The 20,749-nt window shown below is 52.7% G+C and overlaps 2 protein-coding genes across 9 annotated transcripts; one reads left to right on the top strand and one right to left on the bottom strand.

The window, feature by feature from the left end:
• The first annotated feature begins 2 nt into the window (after nucleotides 1–2).
• On the top strand, nucleotides 3–17,080 carry Eif2b1 (eukaryotic translation initiation factor 2B subunit alpha). 3 transcript variants are annotated; one of them, XM_063225505.1, is made up of 10 exons: nucleotides 3–139; nucleotides 1,436–1,537; nucleotides 2,511–2,647; nucleotides 2,737–2,853; nucleotides 3,830–3,946; nucleotides 4,366–4,430; nucleotides 5,813–5,888; nucleotides 6,952–7,077; nucleotides 12,185–12,285; nucleotides 12,522–17,080. In XM_063225505.1, the coding sequence occupies exons 1-9, from the start codon at nucleotides 127–129 to the stop codon at nucleotides 12,272–12,274; spliced, it is 843 nt and encodes a 280-aa protein (XP_063081575.1). In that variant the 5' UTR covers nucleotides 3–126; the 3' UTR covers nucleotides 12,275–12,285; nucleotides 12,522–17,080. The 3 variants fall into 3 exon arrangements, with proteins under 3 accessions (XP_063081575.1, XP_063081574.1, XP_063081573.1); XM_063225504.1 differs by having other exon boundaries at nucleotides 16,556–17,080; XM_063225503.1 differs by lacking the exons at nucleotides 12,185–12,285; nucleotides 12,522–17,080 and adding an exon at nucleotides 7,542–8,256.
• Ddx55 (DEAD-box helicase 55) lies at nucleotides 8,696–19,894 on the bottom strand. 6 transcript variants are annotated; one of them, XM_005000438.4, is made up of 14 exons: nucleotides 19,702–19,893; nucleotides 16,694–16,744; nucleotides 16,523–16,609; nucleotides 15,775–15,866; nucleotides 15,635–15,697; nucleotides 15,150–15,299; nucleotides 14,053–14,242; nucleotides 12,716–12,798; nucleotides 11,813–11,944; nucleotides 11,034–11,126; nucleotides 10,409–10,523; nucleotides 9,984–10,152; nucleotides 9,455–9,747; nucleotides 8,696–9,126 (listed from the first exon to the last, which is right to left on the bottom strand). In XM_005000438.4, exons 1-14 carry the CDS (start codon nucleotides 19,807–19,809, stop codon nucleotides 8,950–8,952), a joined length of 1,803 nt encoding a protein of 600 aa, XP_005000495.1. In that variant the 5' UTR covers nucleotides 19,810–19,893; the 3' UTR covers nucleotides 8,696–8,949. The 6 variants fall into 6 exon arrangements, with proteins under 6 accessions (XP_005000495.1, XP_063081566.1, XP_023417766.1 ...); XM_063225496.1 differs by lacking the exon at nucleotides 19,702–19,893 and adding an exon at nucleotides 19,333–19,435; XM_023561998.2 differs by lacking the exon at nucleotides 19,702–19,893 and adding an exon at nucleotides 18,772–19,305.
• Between the last annotated feature and the right edge of the window lie 855 nt (nucleotides 19,895–20,749).

Consider the following 20,749-nt stretch of genomic DNA (forward strand, 5'->3'; position numbering starts at 1 on the left):
CAAAGTACCGGAAGTAGCGTAAAAGGCGCGCGCCGCGCTGTCAGTCGTAGCTTGCGCGGTCGCCTGCCTCACTAGAAGACAGCGGGTGGTTCTGGATCCCTGCAGCTTCGCCGTCTGGAGGGCACCATGGACGACAAGGGTAAGCCAGGGAAAGCCAGAGCTGCGGAGCGCCTTTTAGGGATCCCCCAATCTCGAATGCCCGGGCTGGAATCCACGAAAGTCGCTGTCCGAGTTCTGACTGCTGGCTGGCTGTTTCTCCTCGTCAAGTAAATCTCCCTCGCTGACCCCATATCTGAGGGATGGGCCCCCAGAGCAGCCGCAGGCCCCACTCCCACACACGCTCCTGCCGAATCGTGAGACTGCGGGCGGAGGGCGCAGGCTTTCCTGGTCTCGATGTCTTCAGATATGAAGTAGAAGCAGGAATCCCTGTTCCGCTGGATCAGCTACTAGAATCAAAAGGCTTCTTTGCTGTTCTCATCCATGGTGGTCATCAAAATGTTTTATTAATTTAAAAAATTGAAATAAATGTAACACTGTGCATGTTAAAAAAAAAAGAAAGGGTTAGGGGCTGGGGATTTAGCTCAGCGGCATAAGCGCCTGCCTTGCAAGCAGGCAGGCCTGAGTTCGACCCCCGGTACCGATAAAAACGAAAAAGACAAAAAAAAAAAAAAAAAAAGAAAGAAAGAAAAGAAAAAGAAAGGGTTATAATTCATTCGTATAAATGCGCTTGTGCGTGTACTTGTGTGTTTTGAGTGTCTGAATAGGTTTGAATTGGCACAGACTGTCTGGAGAGGTACATGACTTTGGAGTTCTCTCAGAACTTAGCCACCTTGAAAAGTAAGAGTGACTTTAGATTATCTGAGCCCTAGGGCTTAAATTTTATAGCTTGCACACTGATAGCTTTTCAAAATTAATTTACTTTTAAAACAGGTCCTAACAAAGATGCTAAATTGCTTAAGCTGAGTTCAAATTTGCAATGCTGCCTCAGCCTCTCAGAGAGCAGGGAGGGATCAGAGGAGTATACTAACACACCCTGGTGGCTTGTTTGTGTGTGTGTGTGTGTGTGTGTGTGTTTGACATAGAGTGTCTCTGTGTAGTTCAGGCTGGCCTTGAACTCACCATGTAGCCCAGGATGGCCTTGAACTTGTGATCGTCCTGCCTCAGCCTCCTGTGCCACCAGGCCCAATAGCTTTTTAAAGGCCCAAAACTTTTTAATACCCCAATAGTTTTTTTAAAATATGATCTTTCAAGCAATTAAGTGATTAAAATCTACTCACATCAACATTAGGACTAAATACCCAGAAAACTAAATACCCAGAAAAAAATGGTATTTTTAAGTGATTTTGCTTTTGAAGATCAGCAGTCATTAAGAAGCTCTGTGTTCTCACATTCTGCTAAATGAATGTGATGAGTCACTTTTTTTCTTCCTTCTCAGAGTTAATTGAATACTTTAAGTCTCAGATGAAAGAGGATCCTGACATGGCCTCGGCAGTGGCTGCTATCCGGACTTTGCTGGAGTTCTTGAAGAGAGATAAAGGTAAAGGTTATCTTTGAACACTCTGGACTTCAGGAAAGCCTTCTGATGATTAGCAATGTAGAAAAAGAGAGATACGCTCTGCCTGCATGAGCTGATGCAGCCCAAGCACAGCTTCTGTCTCCATTTCAATTATTTTATCACGTTATCATCCAAAGTCTCGTCTATAAATGGGATATGCTTTGAATCAAGAGCAATCATCTAATATCTCCTGTCGCATTAACCATGGAGCTTAAAGTAGTTAATAATTGAACCTTATAGATGTTTGCTGAGCTCATCTCAGATTCTGGGCAACTCCTGCAGAGAATGCTGCAAAATAAATCCAGGCAGTCACATGGTATGTTGTGATTCCTGCTAATTCAGCCTCCTAAATATAACCATTGGAGTATAGCATGTATAAGCAAAGTGATAATAATAATGGCTTCTTCAGTCTGAAGGCCTGGCCTGCAGCCCCACATTCCTGAGTGTCCAATGTCCCTCATTCTTACATAACACCTGAACACTCAGGCTTCCCTGTGCTGTCCTGCAGATCTCATCTGCCTCTGCTGCGTAGTTACCTTCTGTGCTGTCCTCATTGGCCTGTGCTTCAGCCCTGCTGGCCTCTTCACAGTTTATACCCAGCTCATTCCTGTTGTGAGGTTTTGCACTGATACAGTCCATGCCTGGCCCTTTCTTAGCCGGCTCAGCCCATGCGGCCCTCAGCCTGTTACCCCAGCCCCACCTCCGTCATTCTGCTACTCTCTGTCCTCCTTACCATCTGTGATAGCCTAGCTGGTGGCTTTACTGCTATGTGTTTTCCACATTCTCCATTATGGCAGAATGCGGCCCACTCACTGGTTGTCCTCGCACACCCACAGCAGTGTCTGGCCACGATGCACCGACTGCTTCCTCATCCTAGGGCTGGACCAGTGAATCACAGGCCGGGCAAGGCCTGTGGCCCCAAAATAACACCACCTTCCTTATCTGATCATGGCAGGGGAGACGATCCAGGGCCTGAGAGCGAATCTCACCAATGCCATAGAGACGCTGTGCGGCGTGGACTCCTCGGTGGCGGTGTCCTCTGGCGGGGAGCTCTTCCTCCGCTTCATCAGCCTCACTTCCCTGGAGTACTCTGTGAGCCCCACACTCCCGCCCGAACCTCCCCACTTGCCGCCTGTCGGCAGCCACTCTCAGCTGGCCTCCTTCTGCTCGTCTCCTCCTAGGACTACTCCAAATGTAAAAAGATCATGATTGAACGGGGAGAGCTGTTTCTTAGGAGAATAGCCCTGTCAAGAAATAAAATCGCTGACCTGTGCCATACGTTCATCAAAGATGGGGCGGTGAGTAGACGGGCACTGCACATGGCAGAAGGCAGGGCCCGGCATCAGACTGCTTGGCCGAATTGGGCGCTGTCGTCACCCGCAGGGTAACCTGAGGCAGCCCACTTAACCTCTCCGAGCTGCAGCTTTCTCATCTGTGAATGAGGGGAGCAACAAGGGTTACCGGAGATGGAAAACATCGGGGCCCAGTGCTCGGTCAGTGTGGACAGCGTCATTATAGACGCTTGTCACTATAACCTGGGACAGGACGAGGGATGGACTGAGTGCAGAGCAGTTGTCTAGCAAGATGTCCTCCTGAAGAAGTGTTTTTCGGGCTGGCCATCTAACTCACTAAGTCCACACAGACCAGCTCTCCTCACTGGTTAACACCCAGCATCATCTCACTATGCTTGCCAGCTGATGGAGATGTCCTTCGTAACGTCTTTTCTGACACTCCCACAGTGGGCAGAGCTGCCAATCAGCCGTAAGCGAGCAAGGGCAGGAGCTGCCCAGGCTCCCGGCATGTGCCATAAAACACTGACTGTGACCAGTTGCAGCGCCGGCTCAGCCCCCTCACCGTAAACACTGGCTCGCTTCCTGACTCTTAACTCTTCTGTTTTATTGTCACCTTCTGAAACTTTAGAGTACATTATTAAATAAATGACAGACCTGGATGTGGTAGCGCACAGCTACCCAGCACTGTGGGAGGCTGCGGCAGGAGAATCCAAAGGTTAGGCCCAGCCTGGGCAATTTAGAAAGACTCCATCTCAGAATAAAGATTAAAAAAGGCTGAAGATGCAGCTTAGTGTGAAGGTCCTGGGTTCAGTTCCCATACCGCCCCAAATGCTTTTTCAATTTGAAAATGGGCTTGAAACCCAGTGTCCTATGAAGCCCCCTTTCTAGTTCTGGTCAACGTGTGTGAAGGCGCACAGACGCGCAGGGCTGGCACCCGGCCCACTGGGCACTTGTCCAACTGATCAGACTGTCTCACCTACAGCGAATTTTGACTCACGCCAGCTCCAGAGTGGTCCTGCGAGTCCTGCAAGCAGCTGTGGCGGCCAAGAAGCGCTTTCATGTATACATCACGGAGTCCCAGCCCGACCTGTCAGGGCAAGTATCCTCCCTTCGCCTGGGGCCGCCAGCGATGCTCCGGAGCCGGCTATGACATGGGGTAGTCGTCCCCGGCCCTCGGGGGAGACTGTAGTGCACACCAGGAACAACAGGAGATGGTGGTGATGTCAGTTGCCCATGCAGAAGTAGGTAATTCACAGAAGACAGGAAAAGCCAAGCTCTCTCCTTTTCTCCTGAATCTGTCTCCTGCCCAGCATCCTAAGAGTGTACTTCCCTGAAATTCCCGCTCTTTTCCCAGAGAGCCCCAGCTCTCCTCTCCTTAGCCTGGAGCCTTCGCACATCCATATTAACTGAGTTTCAAGCTAACCTGTTTATTGCTGTCTACCTTAAGTGATTCATCAAACATCACATGGGATTTTCTTGGTCTTTGTCTAATGACTTTAAAATATCATCTTCAGTAAGAAGATGGCCAAAGCCCTCTGCCACCTCAATGTCCCTGTCACTGTGGTGCTGGATGCTGCTGTTGGGTAAGTGTCCTTGTGTCCTGGCCACACTGGCCTGTCCTTGACTGCCCTGGGGTGGCTCCAAGGGAGGGTTCAGACCTCAGGGTGAGACCCACCCTGACTCCTCCGTGGCTGCCTCTTCATCACTGGCTGCTATTACCAGGGCGTGGGTTACAGGAGGACTCAGTGGTGCACATGGAACTCAGGGTGCTGGCAGAGAGGGGCCGTGTGCATGCATCAGTGCTCCTAAAGAGCAGGATGCCAAGATCACTGTGCTCCTTTAGTTCTCAGCAACTTGAACCACTAGGGTTACATGCATGACTGTCCTATGGACTAGTCATACCACCTGGTGCACAGTCCTGTGCTGCCCAGGACAGTCATGCATGTGCGTGGGTCAGCAGCGAGATTACCAGTGACAGCCCTGCTGTGACCGTGACGAGGCAACCTTTCTCCTGATACTAAGGCCACATGTCCCTGGGTTGTCCGTGCGTCTCACAGGGGAAAACAGAGCCAAGCCACCACCTAGAAAGAAAATACACAGTGGAGGAAGTGAAGGATGGGTTTTAGACTGAGCACTCAGAGCCGGGTGTGGGATCTGCAGTCCCAGTGCAGGAGCACCGCTGCTAACTTGAAGCCAGCCTGAATTCAGAGCGAGGCACGTCTCCAAAGAAAGCATTTCGAGTACTTTACTAACTGGTCATTTTTTTTTTAAGTAAAATTTTTCTATTTATTTGAGATAACCTGAGCTAGTGAAAGCAAAAATAGAGGATTGTAGGTTATTTTTTCTTCCTCTTTTTATCCTTGAAATAAAATAGATTTTAGAGGGAAAACTGGTCATTTTAAAAGGAAAATTGTCTTTACCGTATTAATTTTTTTTCCTCATCTTGGTACTTGGAATTGAAACAAGACCTTTCTACTGAACTATATTCCTAGCCCTTTTTTTTGAAACAAGGTCTCACTAAGTTGTCCGGGCTGGGTTTGAATTTGCAGTCTTCCTGCCTCAGCCTCCCATGAGATTACATGTGGGCAACACCATACTTCCCAAGAGTTTTAAATTGAGTAACACTTGATTTCAACTTCTGATCACCTCAGGGTCACACCGCTCAGGCTGCAGACACATATGTGCGCACGCCAGCTGGGTTCCAGCATGAAGTGTTTGTGAAACCCTGAGGCCTTGATTAAAAAAAGATCTCTTTCGGCTAGGCAGTGTGGCATGCACGTCTGTAATGCTGGCACTCGGGAGGCTGAGGCAGGAGGATCACTGCAAGTTCAGGACCAGCGTGGGGTACAAAATGAGTTCAAGTCCAGCCTGAACTGCATAGTGAGACCCTGTTTTTTTTTTATTCTTCTCTGTCTTTTTACATAACTCTAAGTCCCAATTCTTCATCTTGTTTGCATTTTCTCAGCTACATCATGGAGAAAGTAGATCTGGTCATTGTGGGCGCAGAAGGCGTGGTTGAGAACGGAGGCATCATTAACAAGGTGGGGAGCTCAGGGTGCAGGCGCTGCGTGGCCTTTCTCCTCATCTCCCTGGTCTCGCCAAGCTCCTGCCCTGACCCATTGAACTCAGGCCAAATTTCCTTCTTTGGAGACCAAATTCTTTAAATTGAGCTTGTAATTCATATTTACACAAAATGGGCTTTAATTGGAAGTGGGATTTAGTTTTTTTCATTTTAATTGAACACATTTTATATTTCATTACAATTTCTTTAATTATTGCTTGATTTTGAAGTGTTTCATGAAAAAATGTTTATGGTTATTACAGTATATAAAACATAAAACGTGCTATTTTAAGTACCCGATAAGCCTACATGACTTGGCAGAAGGGCCGTACATTACCCCATCGTGCCAGTGTGACAGCTGCTTAGAAAACTTCTCAGACAGAAAGTCTGTACCCAGTAAACACAACCTCTCTGTTCTCCCCCCTCAGCCTGTCAGCTCTAGTCTGCTCTGTGGTTTGCCTTTTCTAGATCCAGGTACCTGACAGCCAGGTGTGGTGGTCCACATCCAGAACCCCAGCACTCTGGGAGGCTGAGGCAGGAGAACCACTAGTTTGAGACCAGCAAGACCATGTCTCAAAATAAAAAGCAGAAAAGGCTGGGGTGCAGCTCCATGGTAGAGCCCTGGCAGGCCCAGCATGTGCAGGGCCCTCAGTTAGATCCCCGGCCCAGCAGCAAATGAACACTCACAGTGCACTTCGCTTTCCAGTACGGCCCGTTTCCCTGCAGCTCAGACTGACCATGCTGCGCCAGCCACCACTCCAGGGTCACCTGGGTTGTCTCCTGCTTTGGTCTGCAAGCTCACCCTGTGGATGTCCCTGAACACTACTGGAGTCCCTTGGGTGTGTGGACTCCTCTGGTTTTGATCATGTTTCCATGGTAACCAGTGTTCCCAAATGTCTTCCCTATGTCTAGGAGCCCTCTGTGTATCTTTGGAGAGATGTCTGCAAAGGTCCTGACTCCAAAGTCAGAATTACATGTACTATGTTGATTCCTACACTGTCACTTGCACAAGCTCACCCTTTTCCGCTTTCTCTGACCCCCAGATCGGAACCAACCAGATGGCCGTGTGCGCCAAGGCGCAGAACAAGCCCTTCTACGTGGTTGCGGAGAGCTTCAAGTTCGTACGGCTCTTCCCGCTGAACCAGCAGGACGTCCCCGATAAATTCAAGGCAAGTTCTACTCAGGGGCAGGGTCAGGTCCCTGCAAAACTGCAGGATCCAGAATGTTCAGAAGGTTCTTCACTTCCCGCTGTCACACGGGTTAAGCCCTGTGCGTGCTGTGGGAGGCAGGGAGGCTGGCAGGGCAGTCCCCACTTTGTCACCAGCGGGCCAGGCTTAGCTCCCACTCCCACACCACCCCTGTGGTCATGGTCCGTCCTGTCATTATGGCCACTGAACTCAAGCAGCCTTAGCTGTGCATGGGGCAGCTCCTGACACAGGAGGCCTCTGTCACACAAAGGCCTGGCACATAGTGGCTCACCCCAGGTCTAGAGGGGTCCATCCAGCACTCGGGGGCACTGTTGGACTCTGTCCTTAGCCACATCTGTCGTGTGGCCACAGAGGCCTCAGCAGCCCCCTGCCCACCCAGTGGTTGGGTCTCAGCAGCTCACCTGACACAGGCCTTCTCCCCACAGTACAAGGCAGACACTCTGAAGTCCGTGCGGGCAGGGCAGGACCTCAAGGAGGAGCACCCGTGGGTGGACTACACGTCCCCGTCCCTCATCACCCTGCTGTTCACGGACCTAGGCGTGCTCACGCCCTCGGCGGTCAGTGACGAGCTCATCAAGCTCTACCTCTAGCTGCTCCCGCGTTACCCCGACAGCCCCACCAGATGCAGCTGGGTTTTCACGGACACTCATGGACGAAGGATCCCACACCCCAAGCCTGGAGCATCTTTTCACTGGTGACTCAGTCCCATCTAAACTTGCTCCAACACCAAACCTAAACCCAGTTAGTTTCCACAAGCCTGCAGTCACCATGTGTCTCCAGAAACCCAGGTCGGTTGCAATGTAAACCCTGGCTGGCCAGAGCCTGCGCCAACCCCGTCCCGTCCCCACGGGCCCACGGAAACCATGCCAGCTGAAGGAGGTGTTCCATCCTGCCAGCCCCTCTGCCGCAGTGACCGAGGGCTGGCCAGGACGCTGCACACCGTGCCTTGTAACCAAGGCAGAGAAGGTGCTGCAGGGTGCAGCCAGGAGGCACAGGCCACCTCCCTCTTGGGGAGTCTGTCCACCTAGGTTCTGTGTCAGGAATTCCCTTTACACGCCTTGGGGCCTGAATGGCTTTTTAAATTAAACTTTGGAACACACTGAGGATCTTTACAAATAAACAGTGAAGGCTTTGACACGATGTTGCAATCTCCGGGCCCTGGATGCTAGCCTTGGTGCCACTCTGCACTGGAGGCCCCCTGGTGCACAGCAAAGCACAAGTCCTCTGCCAGGAGGGACAGCAGCACTGCCCCTCAGGACTTCTGGGCGGCCTCATTTCTCAGGGACTCACCAAGGAACAGCATTGGGTGGTTCTCAGAAACCCTGACTGGGCGTGGTGGCGCATGCCAGTTATCCCAGCACCCCAGAGGCTGAGACGGGAGGATCAGAATTGGAGGTCAGCCTGGCTACACAGTGAATAAGGCCAGCCTGAACCACACCATGAGACCCTCTCAAAAAAAGGAAAAAACCCTTGCACATTTGTTACTGGGCAGATGGTCTGTGCAAGGGGTCAGGGGTCAAATGAAGCCCAGGAGATGGGGGCAGGGAGGGCTGTGCACACTCCTCGGAACTTAGGCAAGTACTGCTCAGCACCTTTATGTTGAGTGAGTGGAAGGGAGCCTCAGGGAACATGCTCGTTAACTTAGGTGCCCACAGGAGTCATTTACGTTTTCTCTGACGTCAAGTCCAATGGTTTCAGTAAAGCAGGCACCAGTGTCAGCCCACAAACCACGTCCATCTGTAGGAACCACAGCTCGGATCCGAGTAGGGCACACAGCGCTGTCCCCACAGCAGGCCAGCTGTCCTCTGATGCGCACCACCTGAGGTGCTGGCGTCAGCAGTCGTCTTCCGGCCCAGACAGCTCGGGGTCTGCAGCCCGGGTCGCTCTTTTACCACTCAGCAGCAACCCCTTCTCGAACTCATCTTCGGTAATTTTGCCTTTTTTAAGCTTTTTCAAAAGTCTTGTGTCATTGAGAAGTTCCTCCATGTCCTCATCTTCGATGTCGGATCCCTGTGTGCGGGAGAAACCAACAGACTGCTGAATCTTGGCCACTGTGCACAAGCGCAGGTGGTGATTTGCGCCTCGAGTTCCCCACCCTGGTCTCCAACCCAGTGCATGAACCCCGCAGCCTCGCCCAGCTCCTACTCAAGAAGACTGCACTGCCCACTCTTCTGGGGTTTTGGCTTTTTTGGAACAGGGTCTCACTATGTAGCCCAGGCTGGCCTTGGACTCACGGTGACCCTCCTGCCTCAGGCCCCAGCCTGCTGGGATGACAGGCATGTGCCGCAACACCCAGCTTGTGCTGAGTTTAACCAATCAGGAAAACTGCAAAGCTTACCTCTTCTCTTTTCCTCTTCTCATTCATTTTTCTCTTCCTTTCCTTTTTGGCCTTCTGCTTCGACCACGCTTTATTCTTTATGAATCGCCTTTTCCCTTCACTTTCTGTTTTCTCTTTTCTTCGCTGCTCCAGGAGTTTCTGCCTCTGCTTCTCCCTGGCCTTGTCTTTAAATGGAATCGTGTCTGTGTTAACATCCACAGGCACGAAGTCAGGAAACTGCCTGCCTCTCAGCTCTGGCATCCTGGGCATCCTCAGCAGGGCGAAACCTCGAGCAAGACTAGCAAAATCAAGATCTAATTAAACCAAAATAGCAGAATTAGCACATCCAAAAGGCAGTTTCAGGAATCCACAGTGGACCAATGCTCAAAATCGAGTCTTTTCTAACTTTATGGGTTCATTTTAAGAGTAAACTGAATTCCACTTCTGCCAAGTAAACAGGAGCCGGCAGCCAGTGGCCAGTTTGTGTGTTAACAAAATGAACGCAACTTCACACCTTAGAGGAACAGCTGTGTGCGGCCGCCTGACTCACCCTTCAGCCGGAAGATGAGGCTGCACTCGTGCTTGGCGTAGGCCTGGACGTGGGACACAAATGCCTTCATGCCCTTCTCAAACACAGCTCTGTCGGCCAGGGCCATGGCCTGCAGCTTTGGCAGAAGGTCCACAGCGTCGCTCGGGAGCCGCGTCTCCTGCAGCGGGCACTGCACACAGCACTGGCTCGCCACCTTCCCTGGCCACCGCGCCACACCCCAGCACTCCCTGCACGGCCAGCACCCCAGAAAACTGTGGCAAACAAGGCCCAGGCCCAACCCTAGCATTTTCCTTAGGGAGAAAGATATTTTAAATAGAATTGAAACTCCGATTTCCTGTGAAGACCCTCGCTGGAACATGCGCCCCGCAGAGCTGTCTCGGCAGCTGGAGGGGGGCTGCTCTGTGCGGAGAAAGGGGAGCCCTTACTTTCTGGTTGATGGCAAGGAAATTGACGTAGGCCTCTTCCATGGGCAGCAGGAACACGAGGGCACTACCGCCATGGCCAATGCGAGCTGTGCGGCCGCAGCGATGCACAAAGGCACTGTGGGGACACAGATGAGACCAGTGTCCCCAGGAGGTCACCAGGCCCTTGGCTCAGAGACCCCCAGCCACTGCCCTGCGGGAGAATCGGCAGCAGGCAACAAATAGACACTGGTGACAGACAGGACTTAGAGACACTTATTTCCAACTCAAAATCGTGCTTGAGTGAAATCACACCCTCTCTCTCTCTCTCTCTCTCTCTCTGATCAGACAAAAAGCAAAGACAGTGGCCCCCTAACCTCAGAAGCGGCCACACTCATCCTGGGGTGTGGAGCACCGTACTTCCCTACATCTGCGAGCATCTCTTAGGAATAGGTGCTCGATTTGGGGAAAGCCACTGTCATCTCCACGTCTGGTTTTGCTTCTTTTCACTTAAGCATCTACTATAGAACTTTCAGTTTCTGAAAGGAGCCTGCAATTCGACACCACCACTGCCACACCCACCCAGGGAACAGGCCCACTGGAAAGCGATGTTCTGCACACTCAGGGCTGCCAGGCCTCTGACGCCTACCTTGCGCTGCTGGGTGGGTCGTACTGCAAAACCCAGTGGACTTCAGGAATGTCGATGCCCCGGGCCATCACATCGGTGCACACCAGGATCCCGCTGCGGGAGGAGAAAGCAGCTCTGAGGAGACACAGCCCCCAGGTCCTGGCCTCGGCCAGCTTCCGGTTCTCGGGGAAGCAATCCTGACTGGTGGCAATATTTCCATTTCTGTACTGTCCCACGAATCTCCCAGAATTTGCAGGTTCCTAACCCAAACTGGCAGTGGCGGGGAAAGTGAAGGATTCTCTTTAATTCGTGTGTTTCTGTGGAAAAACAACTGAACAGTGGCAGGCCGGACCCTCAGCAGCTACCTGGGAACAGGTGTGACTTCCACCTGAGACTGAGGAACCACAGCTGGCTGTGTCACTGGGCCCTCGGGAAGGCTTTTGTGTGGTTGTACCGTGACTGATGGGAAATGATTATCTTCACAAACAGAAACAACCTATGGTCACCAGAACCCCACTCCCTGCTGCATGGTCACCATCCTGACCGAATGCTGGTTTCATCCTCGGGACAAACTGACCGAAATGTCCACTGGCCAGGGCAGGAGGTCTGGGAGTGCGCATGAGCCAGGCACTCGAGTCCTCCTGGGGCCCACAGTCTGGTGGGGCACAGGGCATGGGGCACAGGGCATGGGGCGGGATCGGGGCTGCACATCTGCAGGGAAAGCACAGGGCCAGGACGCGAGGTGGGAGCGGCTCAGGTAGGAGATGGGTGCAGGTCCAGGGAGGGCGCTGAGCGCTCACCTCTGCAGCCTGCGGAAGTCCGTGAAGATCTTGTTGCGCTTGTGCTTCATCTTCCCGTGAATGCACGTGACCGTCACGCCCTTCACCAGGGCCTGCAGGGCCTTCCCGTAGTACTCCACGCAGGCGCAGGTGCTGCAGGGAGGAGACAGGCTCAGGCTGCTGCCCAGCTCAGCCCTACAGCTGGGGAAGGGAGCAACCTGCGACAGATGCAGGGACAGGACTGACCACAGAGCCTCTGGGGAGCGTGTGGGACCACAAAGACACCTGTACCGAGCTCTGGGTCGGAAATCCTCTTGGCCAATGAAAGACCGATCTCTTCCTTTTTTTTTTTTTTAAATTAATTATTTGTTTGTTTGTTTGTTTGTTTGGCAGTACTGGGGATTGAACTCACGACCTCGAGCTTGCCAGGCAGGCGCTTATGCCGCTGAGCGAAATCCCCAGCCCAAAAAGACTCTTGGCTAGATCCCTTAAAGGTGAGTGAAAACTCTGAGCATGTAGCCCACCTCCTTCAGTCAAAGTCAGTAAGGGCAGCACATATAAGAAGGCTTTCTGCCTCCTGATCAAAAAAAAGGCAAAGACACAGCTCACAGCGCTCTTCCCAGCTCCCCCACCGCCTGCCTTCAGTGGCTCCAGGCGGCTCCGGGAGCTCAGACAGCACACGGCAGGGGCCAAGGCTGTGCAGAAACTAATACTGACGGTGCTATGACAGTGAAACACCTCCGGACCCTCCCAACCCTGCTGAAGGAATCCAGAGTCCACCCTCCAAGCCTCAGCAGCCTTTTGTTAACCCAAAGCCCCGCCAGCATGAGGCCCTCATGCCTGCAACTGAGACCCAGGACTGCGACCCTCAGCACACGCGGGGTGGTGAGTTCCAGCCCCCTAACTGGGGCCCAGACGGGTTACCTGAAAAAGACCAGGTGTTTCTCCTGCTTGTGGTTCCGAAGGAAATGTACCAGCTGGTTAAACTTCTCATCTGCCTTACATACCTACAACAAAAAAAGGAAAGTTTTTAAGATTTTTTTAAAAACTCAATAATCCCCATAGTTATTTCAATTTCAGCCTTCAATGTGACAAAATCCCATGTCCTCTAGGACAAATTGATAATCAATGTACTGGGCTGCAGACTGTAAATGTTAATCAAGTCACAAGGTCACAAAGCCCTGAGGAAGGCATCACCTGGTCGTCCCAAGCGCCAGCACTCTTCGGTGACCTTGCCAGCTGCAACACCAGGGGACAAATGCAGGTTCAGGCACTGCCAGCTCAATGTCACCACGTGAGGCAAGCACGGCCATCAGAAAGGCAGGCCCGCCACTCCCTGGGACCCGTGGACAGACCCCACTGGCTCTTCACTCCACTCACGACTCCATCCCTGCTGGAGACGCTAAGGCACAGGGACGGCCCCTGTTCCTACAGAGCTAAATCTCCATCTGGAGCACTGCTCCTGCTCTGGGCCACATCTCAGTGCAGCCCCAAGGGCAAATGCAGCATCTGTGGTGTCTCAGCCCTTACTGTGTCCTAAACCTCCCCTCTCACAGGTAGCGACGGTCAGTGCAACCAGTGACCCCACAGGGGACGAAGCCCCAAAACACCAGTGCTGAGTACTCCCCTCCCCAGGACAGACTCACAAGTCCCACTTCAGCAAAGCACAGGAGATCCCAGCACCTCTCTAGGTCAGCACCACGGGGTGCCTTCTCATCTTTGAGCTCCTTCTACATGACCAGGACAATAGCCTCACCCAGCCACCAGCCCACTGCCTCTGTGCACACAGCCACGTCCAGGGCCCAGAGAAGCCCCCTCAGACATTGGGGGTTCTCAATGCCACATAAGCCGTGGCAAAGCCCAGCAATGGAGGATGAGAGGACACTGCTGACCTTGTGAGTGAGCCATCAAAGTGCCCCAAACCTGCCCATGGCCTTGAGGAAACAGCAAGTGACAACGGGGCTGGGTGCAGGTCAGAAACGAGGCGTTTGCCCACACATTTCCCACACGGCCATCAGGCTGGGCCCACTTCGGGGCCCAGGGCGCTGCCTGCACACTCTCACACGTGCCACACAAACATCCAGGGCAAGTCCTCTGGGCTGGGAGGTTCAGACGCAGTCCTAAGACATCACTCCTCTGTCATTCAGACCATGTGGCCTAGCCCTGTCCCTCAACACTGTGCCACAGGGTCTCGTTTTCTAGATCAGACTTCCTTGTGACCCCCAGCAGATCCCGAGAACGCCGGCCGCCCCCGGACCCACCATGTAGTAGTTCTGCAGCCTCGAGGGTGTCTTCTGGGTGCTGCTGGCCGCCACGCCCTTCTCCTTCACCGAGATGCGCACAGGGTTGCGGAGCCCAGCGCGCACCAAGTTCTCCACCTCCTGTGTCTGTGTTGCCGAGAAAAGCCCTGTCCTCCTCTGCTTCGGCAGCAGCTCCAGGATGGTGTTGATGCTGGGGAAGCACACCGTGGGCTTGAGTGCTCGCCTACCAGCAGCCAGCACACAGCACTAGAGGGGTATTTTAAGAGTGGAGTGCTGGGTATGGGGGTGCACACCTGTAATCCCAGCACTCAGGAGCCCTAGGCAAGAGGACCGCCTAGAGTTCAAGGCCAGCCTGGGCTACATAGTAAGTTCAAGCCAGCCTGAACTACCAACTGAGACCCTGTAAAAAAGACAAAAAAAAAAGACAGGAAGAGAAGCCAACAAAATAGTTGACAATAGTGGGAGTGAAATTATAAGCAATGGAGGCGCCAAGTGTGGCGGCAAACAACTGTAATTCCAGCACTTGGGAGGCTGAGGCAAGAGAATAATTGCAAATTTTAGACCAGCTTGGGATACCAAGTGAGCTCAAGGCCAGCCTGAACTGCACAGCAAGACCGTGTCTCAAAAGAACAGAAAAACAAAAAGTACAGTGGAGGAGGGGCACAAATAGAAGAGAGTGAAATTAAGCATTTTTTTGTTTGTTTTTTGTCTTTTTCCTTTTTATTGGTACCGGGGATCGAACTCACGACTGCCTGTTTGCAAGACAGGAGCTTATGCCACTGAGCTAAATCCCCAGCCCCAATTAAGAACTTTTTGAGACTAAAACATACTGCACCTTACACTTTATATGAATCCCTTAAATGGTGTTTGAACATATCCCCCAAAGCTGTTTATTAAACAAAAACCTGAAGGAAAACGCATTTTGAGGTCAAAGCTAGAACTGGAAGGACGTGATAGCAGAATCTGAAGGCCTGAGCCACCTGACGATCTGAAATCCCAGTGTGGGATGAAAGCAATCCCGATGCAACACGACAGAACTCCTCTGCTTTTTCTACCAGTACCGCTGGTCCATCCCAGGGGAGCCCAAAATCCAGTACCTGGCTTCAAATCCCATGTCCAGAAGTCTGTCTGCTTCATCCAGCACCAGGACATCCAGGGCCCGCACACAGCTGGCTAGGTCCAAACCCTCCGCCTTCCTCCGGAACATGTCCTCCAGGCGGCCTGGCGTTGCCACGATGATATTCCCACTTTGGGAAGAAAGGTAACACTGGCCACACGATCTGGAACTCGGGAACACTGGTGATTTCCAGACCATCAAACTTCCCAGCCCTCAAAGCCCTCTAATCCCACAGAGAAGGAAGGCGGCCAGGAGAGGGGCACAGCACCCTGCAGGGTGCGCAGCAAGGGTTGCAGGGGTCAGAGTGGTTCCTGAGCCAGAAGAGGAGCTAGGAAGTGTGCACCAGGCAGCAGAAGGGAACTAGCAGAGCTCCCAGGTTGGGGGCAGGCCCATGTCACGCTCGGACTCGGCTAGGGTCCCAGGCCCACAGCAAGGCCAGCCAGGAGCCAGAGAAAGCAAGCTCACCCTTCTCGCTTGAACCTCTCAACATCTTCTCCAGGGTTCCTGCCTCCAATCCAAAGAATCTGGCTAAAACAGAAAGTGGACTCTGAGCAAGCCAGGCCGGACATCAGTCCAGGGCAGTCAAGGATCAGCATTCAACTCACCTGAACTGGGGGAAGCGCTTTGTGAAATGTGACAGGACCTCGTCAATCTGAATGGCCAGCTCGCGAGTGGGGGTGATGATGATGGCACCCACCTACCCCAGGGAAGGGATGTGGTCAGCGGGTAGGCAGAGACCAACCGCACAAGCCCACACCACCTCTCCCGGAGGACCAATGCCCAGGGAAACGGCTCGTGCTGGGCTTTCACCAAGCACCAGGTCACAGCACTTATCAGCTGCTCCAAATTCCTTGTCATTATGCACGTGACCACAGCATTACTGAGTCTGGAACTGCTGCTCCCACGGGAAGCACAGGGTCAGGTTCCTGCAAGCCCTTGGGCACACCTTCATCAGTCAGTCAATACCTCATGTTATGGAGGTTTGGTTGAAACACATCTTTTTTACTGTTTGCCACTAATCTGTGACCACTGAATTCAGGACTAAGAGCATGACGCACACCTGAAAGTTTTCTAACACACTTTCCATACAAGCCACTCTAAGCCAATAGCCAACAACCAAATCAGAAAGGAAAAGCCCAGAAATGTAAAAAGCCAGGCACTAAGCCGGCCATGAGAAGGGTCCACTTATAGGACAGGAGGGGAAAGCAAGTGCGCTCTGCCACCGTCCCTGGAGGGCCACGGGGGCAAAGGAGAACACACAGAAGCCGAACATGATGAGACTCCACTGCCAGCTCCTTCCCCAGCTGTCAACACTCTGATGACCACGCCATGACAAACCACTCAATGACTAACCTGCCTCTTCTTTAACTTCTCTTCTCTTCTCAGAAGGACTTCCAGGATGGGGATGACAAAGGCGAGGGTTTTACCGCTACCTGTGACCTGCAAGGGGGAGAAGGCTTCAGTTTGCTCCCCGATGCCAGCTCCCCAGAGGGACTGTGGTCGGCTGAGACCCAAGGCACTCACCGCTTCGGCGGCAACGTCTTTATTCTTCATGAACAGGGGAATGGTTGCAGACTGGGGAAAGATTGCATGACACTGGTTAAGGAATGCCACCAACTCCTGTGACACTCAAGTTGCAGGGACAGTGTGTGGCTGATGGGACCATGAGTACCAAGGCAGCCAGCACTGGGGTCATGGAACAATGACCCTCTCAGTGACCCGAATACATCCTCTTAGTTTACACATCCTGGAAGGCCCCTACAAGAAGACGGTTCTTCTGTGTCAGAGACTGAAGCAGCTACAGCTGAAGCAGATTCCCTCCAGGACTCTTTCCCTGGGCCCCAGAGCCTGCATCCAGCCCGCCACAGCACCCAACACACTATTAAAACCCTCTACAGGCCAAATCTTGAACGGGTGACTTCTGTCTCCTCTCTACCTAAGAAAGGCTTGGCAACAGCTGGAGGTATCTTTGATGATCAAAGCCCAGGGTGAGCCAGACATGGTGGCACATTTCTGTGATCACTCAGGAGGCTCAGGCGAGAGAATCACAAACTTGAGGCTGGCCTGAGCTACACAGAAAGACCCTATACCAATTCAACAAAACAAAACCCAGGTGAAAGTGACTGGCCTCTGCTGGATACACACCAGGGCCACTAAAAAATACTCTGCAGTGCCCAAGTTAGGCCTACAACACAGCATTTTCTCCCCCAAATATCAACAGTACCCTGAGGACCACAATAGAAAGACAAAGTGAATTGAGCCACACGTGGTGGCTCACCCCTGTAATCCCAGCACTTGGGAGGCTGAGGTGGGAGGATAATTGTAAGTTTGAGACCAGCCTGGGCTACAAAGTGAGCTCAAGGCCAGGCTGAACTGCATAGCGAGACCCCGTCTCAAAAAAAAAAGAAAGACAATGTGAATCACATCCAAACTTGTGAACTTCACAATAATGAGCTGGTGTGGTAGTATAAGCCTGTAATCCCAGCCCTTGAGAGGCTAAGGACAGAAATGTCCCAAATTCAAACCCAGTCTGGACTACATAGTGAGATCTTGTCTCCAAAAAAAAAAAAAGGAATAGTAGCTATAAAAAAAAGAAACAAGTGAAATAAATGTAGTAATATATTTTATTCAAGCCCAGCGAAGTGGCACAGGCCTATGATCCAAGCACTCAGGAGTCTGAGGCAGGAGGATCACTGCAAGTTCAAGGTCAGCTTGAAGTACACAGTGTAAAACCTTGTCTCAAAAATAAATATATATATTATTTAATCCAATACAGCTAAAACATTGTCACTTGAATATTTGATCATTACACAATTAATGAGATATTTTCCTTTTTTTTTTGCTTTGGTTTTATTTTTTAGAGAGGATTTCACTATGTATCCCAGACTGGCTTCAAACTAGCTATTATTGGGGCTGGGGATTTAGCTCAGCGGCATAAGCGCCTGCCTTGCGAGCAGGCAGTTGTGAGTTCGATCCCTGGTACCGATAAAAATGAAAAAGACAAAAAAAAACAAAAACAAAAACAAAAACAAAAACAAAAACAAAAAAAAACTAGCTATCATCGGCCAAGCTGGCCTTGAATTTACTCCTGCCTCAGCGTCCAGAGTGCTAAGATTGCAGACGTGTCACCCTGCATGGCTTTTTCAATTTCTTCAAAATCCAGTGCATCAAGTTCCTTGCAGCAAGCATCTCATCTGGACATGTCTGGTGACAGGGGTGGTGGCCGGGCAGCTGTAGACACTGAGCTCCAATGTCACACGATGGAGGTTACTACATGCACTACATTCTCGAAGCCTGGCACACAGAGTTCCCACTTTTTATCTCCAGCCCCACCTGCTCCCCCTTCCAGTCCTTATGGGGATCTCAGTGAGGTTTGTTTCTTTTTCTTTTTCTTTTTTTTTTTAATCGGTACCGGGGATCGAACTCACGACCACCTGCTTGCGAGGCAGGTGCTTATGCCGCTGAGCTAAATCCCCTGCCCCTATCAGTGAAGTTTCAAACTCTCTAATTAAACAAAACCAAAATACACAAGCAGCCGCCCCTCAGTGACACCTAAGAACCCCACCCCTACCCCTCCAGATCCCTCTTTCATAACCCCATACCTGGCTCTCAGCAATCCGGGGCTGTCCCAATCTGGCGTCTCACTGGGCACTGCTCCCACCCTACTTCAACCCACTGCCGTGTCTCGGCCAACGATAACGGCCCCCCTGCTTCTCCTACCCCTCCACAGGTCGGTCACTGCCCTTCCCTTCTCACCACCCAGGAGGGCTTCCTACCCCACTGACAGCCAAACCCAGGTCCCTGCAGCACCCAGCCCCGGCTTTTGTCATCACTCAGGATGCTCGGCCACAAAGCCCGTGCGGTGCTGAGCTCGCCTCCCCTAGCCCGAGGGCGTGTGCTGGCTTTCCTCTCGGCCCCCAAAACCCAGAGCCGGCCCCTTCCCGATCACCGCAGTCTCCAGTGGGTGACGCAGGTCGGAAGCCCTGGCCGCTGACCCCTCCTATGCCTGCTCCTTCCGGGGAATCACATCGCCCCCGAGTCCTCCCTCCCTCGGCATCAGGGGAGATGATCTCATTCCTCCTTTCCCTACGGTGGCTCCTGCTCCAGAATTGCAGGCCTCGCACCAGGTACCAAGATTGCAAAGCTCCAGGAGTCCAGATCACCTGGTACCCATCAGCTCCTCCAATAAACGCTTCTTGAGTCAATGGGACCAGGACGCCCGGCTTTTGCCAGTGAACGGTGAACACCTACTGAGCTTCCCCACGCCTGTCTAATCTAACTCCGTAGGAGGCGGGGCACGTCACTTCCCTCGTTTCATAGGGACTGCGTGTGACGCGCCGAGAGGTTAAGTTGTGGAGCTCTCACAGCGACAGCCAGGGCGCTCAGCCGCGGGTCCCCTCGGGCCGCCGGATCCGGCGCGGGAGGAGCCCGGGCTTAGCGGCCTGGCTCTGTCACCCACAGGCTGCGGCCGAAAAAGCAGGTGCCCGCCCGGCTCCCGGCCTCACCTTCCCGTCCGGCCCCGGGTGAGATACCTGCACCGGCGTCATGTACGGGAATCCCAGCTCCCGCAGGGTGTCCAGCACCCGCGGGTGCAACGGCACAGGCAGCGACTCCCAGGAGCCCTCAGTCACGTGCTCCATGGCGAGGTCTTGAACAACCTCGGTGGCACTCGGAACGCACCAGTGTAACGCCAGCAGGCATTTCCGCTTCCGGGAGCGCAGGCTTCCGGGCCGGGAACAGTGTCCCGAGCGGCAAGGTTCCGGAGCCGGCGCAAGGAAGGCGTTCCCGCCCCCAGAACGAGGAAGCCTCAGCGGCACAGAGAAAGCGATTGTGCCAGGGGACTGGAGACCCCGCTGCGCTAGTTGCCGCCGCCTTTCCGAAACGCCGACCAGGCATTGAGGAGGGAGGGATTCTGGCTCGGCTCTTGCACTTCCTCCACCAGTGGAGGCAGATGGCAGCACAGCTCCACGTGCGGAAGCGCTGTGTGGCCAGAAAGGCAGGAGGGTGAGGACCTGCCTCCTTTCGGGAAGTTACCGCCGGAGTCCGCATCGACAAGTCTTCCCAGCCCTGTGCTCGCACCCGCTCGTTTGTCCCCACACACCTTCGCTGGACACCCTGTCATTAGCTGTGTGCTGGGCTCCGGGATGAAGCTCCTTCAGATGCGTGCACGCCTCCCTCCCTCACATCCTTCCCTTTTGTTGTTGTCTGTTGAGACAGGATCGTGCTAGTTCGGGTTGGCCTTGAACTATAGCCCAGGGTGGCCTCCAACTCACAAACCTCCTGCCTCCGCCTCTTGGGTGCTGGGATTAGAGACTTGCGGCACCAAACCCAGCCACGCCCTTCACTTTTCAAGTATCACATCTCCGTGATGGCTGTCCTTTCCAATCACTAAATCTCCTTTCTTGCTGTATGTTCCCACTGTATGTAGACGGTTCATCTCCCCCACTAAACATTGAAACCTCAACAATGGGATATTGCCTTTACTAGAACTGTTGCATACAGGAGTCAAATGTATGGGATGAATAAATGCGAGGAAGAAATAGTTCCCAGGCAGAGGGTGGTCGCCTCAAACGCAAAGAT

This window comes from Cavia porcellus, unplaced genomic scaffold (assembly GCF_034190915.1).
Source record: "Cavia porcellus strain 051 isolate PalLab524CR breed Dunkin Hartley unplaced genomic scaffold, mCavPor4.1 scaffold_16, whole genome shotgun sequence".
Classification (NCBI taxonomy): domain Eukaryota; kingdom Metazoa; phylum Chordata; class Mammalia; order Rodentia; family Caviidae; genus Cavia; species Cavia porcellus.